The 7,500-nt window shown below is 32.7% G+C and overlaps 1 protein-coding gene across 2 annotated transcripts in view; it reads right to left on the reverse strand.

Moving 5' to 3' along the window:
- LOC113824530 (leucine-rich repeat-containing protein 57) overlaps positions 1–7,054 on the reverse strand; it is an 8,268-nt gene extending 1,214 nt beyond the window's left edge. The window contains exons 1-7 of one of the 2 annotated variants that reach the window (XR_003477525.2): positions 6,836–7,054; positions 5,124–5,256; positions 4,781–4,904; positions 4,203–4,347; positions 3,901–4,086; positions 2,546–2,764; positions 1–2,325 (exon numbers count right to left, since the gene is read on the reverse strand). The exon at positions 1–2,325 is cut by the window's left edge and continues 1,214 nt beyond it. Coding sequence is in view for 1 of the 2 variants with exons in the window: in XM_027377267.2 (XP_027233068.1) it covers positions 2,723–2,764; positions 3,901–4,086; positions 4,203–4,347; positions 4,781–4,904; positions 5,124–5,256; positions 6,836–6,928 (723 nt within the window). In the remaining variant the exon portion in view is untranslated. Of the gene's footprint in view, positions 2,765–3,900; positions 4,087–4,202; positions 4,348–4,780; positions 4,905–5,123; positions 5,257–6,835 lie in introns of both variants that reach the window. The other variant, XM_027377267.2, reaches the window with a different exon arrangement.
- Between the last annotated feature and the right edge of the window lie 446 nt (positions 7,055–7,500).

A 7,500-nucleotide genomic window follows, 5' to 3' on the forward strand; every position in this document is an offset into this window, starting at 1 on the left:
CTTGAACTGAACAATTGTTGTTTCATACATATGCTTCTTGAAATTATCTTATCAAGTTCTTAAAACCCAGGACTAATTTGCAATACACTTTTAGCTGCTGAGTTCCATTCATTATCATTAACTTCCAAAAGACTTGCTTTCTTCCTACCTAAAGTCTCAGTATTCCTACTATTCTTCAAAGCATTATCTAATGTATACAATTATTTCATATTACTTATGGATATCCAAATGATCTATACTCTCCTGACTTTCTTGTATAGAATTACTGTACAATAAACATAAGGGAAACCTGTATAAAAACGATGACAAACAAAGAGTTATTCCTAAGAAAAATGCCTCATAATGAAGCAATGATTATGTTACACCCATACTTTCAATCATACAAGTAAAGGGGAGCATATGAATTGACAATATACATGAGTTAAAGGTGGAAAAAAAATTGCATGTTTATTAAAAATAGTAGTGCAAAAATATTTCAGATTTATATATAAAGGCTTGGCAACTAGCTAATCTTTACTGACACCTACTATAACTATGAACCTATGACACCTTATACCTGCTTACTCACGGACTGTAAGCAGCCACAGAGCCACTGACATTCACGCCAACATGAAGACTACTTTACAGCTGGTGAGAAGTCAGCATATCCTGCTTTGCCGACTTTTTGCTTAAGGCAATAATGTTTTTCCTACATTGGAATATGCAAGTTAGCAACTTAACAACTGCAACAATGCAAAAGGAACTTGGCATCATCATTAATTTTTTTGTCTTTTTCTTGAAGCTGTTTACTTCCACAACCTGCTCAGAGAGCTTCCTCTGTGAGACCTTAAAGAATGAAAGTATTTAAAATGACCCAACAAGTCATGACAAAAAAATATATATAAAAGTAGATCTTTCTCAGACATGCCTGTACCTTGTTTATTATTTGGAAGAAAATTCATTTGATACTTTTACATTATAGGTAACTGGGTGAATAATTACTATCACACTGGTAACACCATTAAAAATTATGAACAAGAACAATTTAACAGAAGACCACTAATGAGATTTATAATTAACATAAATCATTTTTAAGACTAAGGAAAAAACATATTTAAGATTTAAGAAAGTATGAATAAAAGAAATAAACTGCTGATTTAAGGAAAGGAAAAAATACACTGATAGAATATTACAATCATAGTATCATATTACATTACAAATGGGTTTGATAAATCCTATTATGGCCAGCAGCTTTTAAATAAGAATATTCGGGTGCTCATCTGTTGGTAATAAATGCAAATACTTTCAATAACAAGACAATAACACTCTATCTAATCATAAACAGAAAAATGCACATACATAATATAAATGTAAATCAAATACAAAATAAATACATCAAAGCACCTATTAACTTTCCATAAAGCTGCTCAATCACAAGAAAGAAATTATTTCTATGACAATAATGGTATCGATTTTAAGCAGTTTCTTTCTACACCTATTTACTTTTTTAAACTTGGTTTCCACCGACGAATTACACTTCATACACTCAGAATTTCAAAATTTTCACCATAAACAAACGACACTGTATCAACATTTTACACGCCTTCACATTAAAGGAAACAAGCAAATATTCTTATCTTTATGAAGACACATTTGGAACACGTAATTGCTATTAAACAAGAAGCAACTAATCTCATCCACAACTTCGAGTCAGTCTAAGTTCGTAAAAAAAAAATATATGACCAAAGCAAAATTAAAAAATATAGAATAAAACAAGCCCCTGAACATCAATATGAGTTTATTATGACACTTGGCCATGTTTGTCACCTCCATTAGGCATGCAACAAACTATGCAGCAGCAGATTTCAAAGGGATTTGAGGTCTATGTGGCTCCACCTCAAGCAAAGTAGAAAAGGCGGATTTTTCAGTTTGGCATCTCAGAGTGAGGTAAATATCAGCCTACTAGAGGCAACCTAAAGCATTTTTTGGTATATACAATCTTCTTCCTCTTTAATTTCCATTATACAGGACTCATTTCAGTCAGATCATCACTGTCTTATGTGTTATGTTTTTAACACACATAAAAAGTAAGAAGAGAAAATAAACACAAAAGATTACATAACCACAAAAAGGAGTTGTTTACATTAATAGTATATTATTGCACAAAGCCTTCAAAAACATGCATAAAATCATATACATTTGAAAAGTAACTCGCCTCACTGCAATTATAGAAAAGAGGCACTTTTACTGCAAAATATACATTTAATGACAAAATCATATACATATACCACACAGACATACCTTGACTCTGTTTCCAGTGCTGTTGGCCAAGGACTGAAGCAAGTGCTATGGGACAACAGAGCAAAACAGGAAGTAAAAAATAGGATGGCAAAAGCAGTGCACCTAAACTATGGTAGGGCAGCACCACAGATTGAATAGGAATACAGCAAAAAAGCATTCGTCTTTATACTTGCTGACAAAAGCTTCCATCAATAAATAAATACAAACTGTAATACACATATGTACACTATCTTTGTATATTACAATATACATCACCAGCTTTTACCTCATTCATTTCTTCAAGTCAACAAATGAATATTATGCCTGAAGTCGATATTTTTCTTTGGTTCCCATGTTAATATGTATGTCTATCAGATCCAAACACTTTAGAATTATTTTGCAGTCTTGGCTCTATCTCTTCTTTAACGGCTCTCCATTTCTTGCAGTTTGTCTGAAGCCTCATTTAGAACATCTTCTTCTTTACTGCTGTGTATCTCTCCATGTACTGAAAACAGAACAGGGAATCATATGAAAAAAATATGCTGTCATTCCAAGCAATTTCTCCACAACTACCTCGTCCTATCAGGGTCTTTTAACAATTAGAAAAGGAGATAAATCAAAATAGGTACAACATGAAACAAGAATAACAATAAAGTATATTATTATAAGTATAATGCGTAAATGACTGTCCCTTCGTTATCATTGTCATAAATGAAACTTAACTTAATGTTGCTGGTATGGCAAGAAAACATGTCATGTCCACTGTGCCATCTATGTTAATGGTTAATGGTTGGAACAGATAAATGTGGTTGACATCAAATGCCCTATTTGTTAAATAATTATCTTAAGAGTCAATTATTAGTCCTACCTAGCTCACATGTTTGCCCCTTTCCTTAAATTTCCATAAATTTATTTCTTACTTACTTTACTTTATAGTATTCATAATAATAATAACAAAAATAACAACACTGATATCAATACCATCAGAAAAAAATATCTTCCGAAAAACTTGTTGTGGACACGTAGACTTACTAATTGCCTTCTTAGTGGCTGAGCACTTGTAGTCATATATGTGCAAAAAATAAAAATAATCCCATATTAACAAACATATATAAAAAAAATACTATAAGAGACAAAAAATGACAGAATTCTGACCAATTCTCACATGATTCCCTTCCTATTAAAAACTGTTAAACCAAGTCACTGGTATCAAAGGCTGGCTTATAATTTCCAAAGAAGTTAGTGATCTTTGATACCAGGTGAATATCGTTTATTGGTCATTTTTATTACAATAATATGTTACATATCAAGGGAGTACCTGTAGAAATATGAATAAAATCAAGCAGTTACATTATTTCCATTAGTAAATCAACATTGCAAAACAAAAGCTTTTGTCATTCACCCTGACAAGTTCTAGAAGACATCCAGGAAAAGTAGAAATTACATTTATATCATCAGGTGAAATAATTAATGAATAAATAATTAAATACACAGTATATTTAGGAAGCAACTTTCTTTTTAATGACAACTAATATGCCAGTCAAACAACCCACTTATCAGCTAGAGAATTCCTAATGGCTTATTTTTCAATTCAAAAAAACAATTCCGTCATATATCAAACTTTTCTTTCCTTTACTTTACCTTGGAATGTCCCTCTAATTCCTCAAACTCCTTCATCTGGAACAAATTTCCTTCAAAGCACAGCAGTGAGACCTGGGAATCCTGCAGGAGCTCAGTGGGGATTCCGGTGAGAGCCAGACAGTTCTCCTCCAGGCGGAGGGTTTTCAAGCGGGGACACGATGCAATTGAGGGTGATATCGAGGAGACCTGGGGGGAAAATATATTTTGTCATAAAAAAACAAACACTGACCCCACACATAGTGTCTTCACTGTACTTTTATCAGATTTCCTTTCGATTTTCCAATTAACAAATAACATTATACCTGATTCGTGTTCAAGTTAACTTCTACTGCCTGAAGATCTTCTATGCCATCAGGTATCTCTGTGATCTTATTGCCACTGATATCTAACACATCCAGCTGGGGCAGGCCACACAGGACCACCGGGAATTCTGTTACTTGATTATCACTGCCGGTACAAAGCATAATTACTTCGTCTTTGTTTCATAGGCCTATGCATAAATAAAAAATAAAAGTAAATAACTGTCAGACAAATTCACATAGAACATATAAAACTTATTTCAGTATTTCATTTTATATCATCTTTGTTTTATAAACACAAAAGACAATGCAATTACTGAGATATAACTAACATAAAGGTGGCACATAAAATTTACTTCAGTTTTTTATCCTACTTTGTCAAAATGTCTTTCTTTCAGAAACTACAGTGGCATACAAATTTAAGATATAATCGTAATAGATATACAATATACTTTAACTTACTTCTTGCTACGTCATGGGCAAAAGTAAAAAACAAAATATGATGTAATGGAATTACCTTTTGGATAATGAATACCTTTTAGAAAGCAGGTTACTATCAATTACTCAAACCAACAATTTACCTGATTATGACTGACTTCAAATGTTTTAGGTTTGACATTGAAGGAGGCAGACTAGTAATATGATTGGACACCAAGGACAAAGACTCGAGCTTTGTCAGACTTCCAATTTCTTCTGGGAGGCTGCCTGCAAAATTAAAGAAAAATTATCATAATTTCAAACTCTTTCAAACTATGTTAGAAATAAGAGTCAGCCTCCACTGTACATACATATCATTTGACAAGCTCAAAAAGTACCATGATAAATCCAAAATACATGTAAGGCCAAAGGGTAGTTTATTCAACATGAAAAGAAACATAGCAACATCAAACTTCCACAAATAATCAATTTCCTCTTGCATCTTACCAATCTTATTTCCGTTCAAATTCAAATGCTTCAAGTTGGAGAGACTACACACAGAAGGTGGAACAGATGTCAGCTTGTTTGTCGAAAGATCAAGTGTCCGCAGGACCTTACTCATTGATGAGAGGTCTGGAATCTGAAGAGAATTATGTTTAGAATTTAGAATTATGTTGTTTGTTGCCAGGCGAGAAGTACTGGAATTAGTCGCTGGAAGGGTGTGGGGACTTAGTCTTTGTGGATCATTCAGCATGCCACTTTTTTTTTTTGCTTAAGTCAAAGAGATTGGCTTCTGCAGATTAACTTTGATAACAATTATTGTAATTTTTCATTGTCTACAATTCTATGGTTTTCAATTTTCTCCTACTCAGTGCAGTCCTTTTGTATACCTTAATTAGAAAGACAATTATGAACATGAGACCACTGATAGGCAATTTCAAACTGATGTGTATTTGTTGAGAAAAGATCTAAAGTATCCCTAGATGTTCATTTTGCCTATAAACAACTGGCAATGAAACAATGCATAAGCATCATCATTCGTTGTGGACAGGCAGGCTGTACCCAGCTTACCACAAATAAATCAGACCCCATCATCATAGGATTAAGTGACTTGCCAATCCTAATCTACAATGTTTTCATGTTGATTATTCTTTAGGGCATCTTGAAGGCAGTCACACATGGTCATGTGTGACTGCTATATTAGTTCCAATAAAGGATATAGCCTACATTGATGATGCTGGATATATAGTGAAAGTACCTCCAAAATTTTTTATCAAAAAAAGAACCAGTTCCAGTTCTATCCTTCCACAATAATGTGGAGGATGTTTGTGTTTATTTTATTGTAGTGCCATGAAATGTAGTGGCAATGATAATCACTGTACACTCACTCTGTCATATACTAAAAACTGTAATGAAATCACACAGTTCACATTTTTATTTCCTATAGGACAGAGATCAATCATTTCATAAACAATTTCTCTCTACCCAATCCAGTGCTTCAATACTCCATGAGTAACCTAGACCTGTTAGGTGGGGACACTTTGGATACTTTGAAACCAAAGAAAATGAGCATGGAATTTATCATACTCACTTCAAACTACATGAGAAACTATGAATGCTACATGTGGAAATCATACTGTTATAAACAAGAATAAGATCATTTCATAAACAAAGGTGTTCATAATGAAGTCACAAATAAAAAATATCTTTAAAACTCAAGTAAATCTGCAAATTAACATATGAACAAATCATAAAATCACACTCTCTAAGCACAGACTTCACATGCTCAGGCATTTCTCTCATCACCCTCATTTGCAATATTACCTTATATTTCCTCCTCTTAGGATTACCAAGCATAACATATCATATCCCAGACATGTTTTACCCCTAGTCCCCATCCATTCCCCTGTATATTTGAATATTTGAATATTAAATAGTCCTTGATATCTCTCTATAGGTTCCTTTATCCAGGCCAAAAAATAAAACAAGGGAAGCACAAACTCTTGTTTTTCATAAATCATCCCTACTCCTTCATTATTATTAAATAAAAAACGGTCAAAATAACTGTACATACTAACAAAATTCTCATTGAACACTGATTTCTACGTGCGTTTATTTGACCTACATATTACGCAAGGACTTATGGGGAACCCCCCGATAAATCATTAATGACTCGTCACAACGTCGACCAGATATGGAAGTTTGACATTTCCTCCTACCTCCGTTAATTTCCTGTTAGACAGCACTAATGCACCTGTCTTCTGTGCTGTCTCCATATGAGCTTTAACTCCACTTGACGATGTCTGTCCCATGATGTGGCAAGATCAACCAGGACGTAAAATGAGTAAAAGTGACACACTGGCAGACCTTCTGTCAGCTGGGCCAAAAGTGTAAACATTGGTGAAGCGACCGCCGGAGTATCCATTTTCTCCGGTAGTGGGGCGTGGTACAAACTTTTTTTTTCTAAAGGTTGATATGAGATACATCTAATAATAGTTAGATTAGATTTATGACAAAAAATCTATTTAATTACTACTATTAATGTCATCATAATGATAATGGTGATTGTTGTTGTAGCTGTTAGTATTTTTTAATACAACTATCATTCTCATAATTTCAATTCAGATGATTATTAATGTCAGATTTGCTTTCATTATCATTACAATTATCATTCTTGTTTTTGTTATTACTATCATCTGGATTATCATCATTATTATTATTATTATTATCAATATTATTATTATTATTATTATCATTATTATTATTATCATTATTATTATTATTATTATTATTATTATTATTATTATTATTATTATTATTATTATTATTATTATTATTATTATTATTATTATTATTATTATTATTATTATTATTGTTGTTGTTG

Source organism: Penaeus vannamei, chromosome 9 (genome assembly GCF_042767895.1).
Source record: "Penaeus vannamei isolate JL-2024 chromosome 9, ASM4276789v1, whole genome shotgun sequence".
Taxonomy (NCBI): Eukaryota; Metazoa; Arthropoda; class Malacostraca; order Decapoda; family Penaeidae; genus Penaeus; species Penaeus vannamei.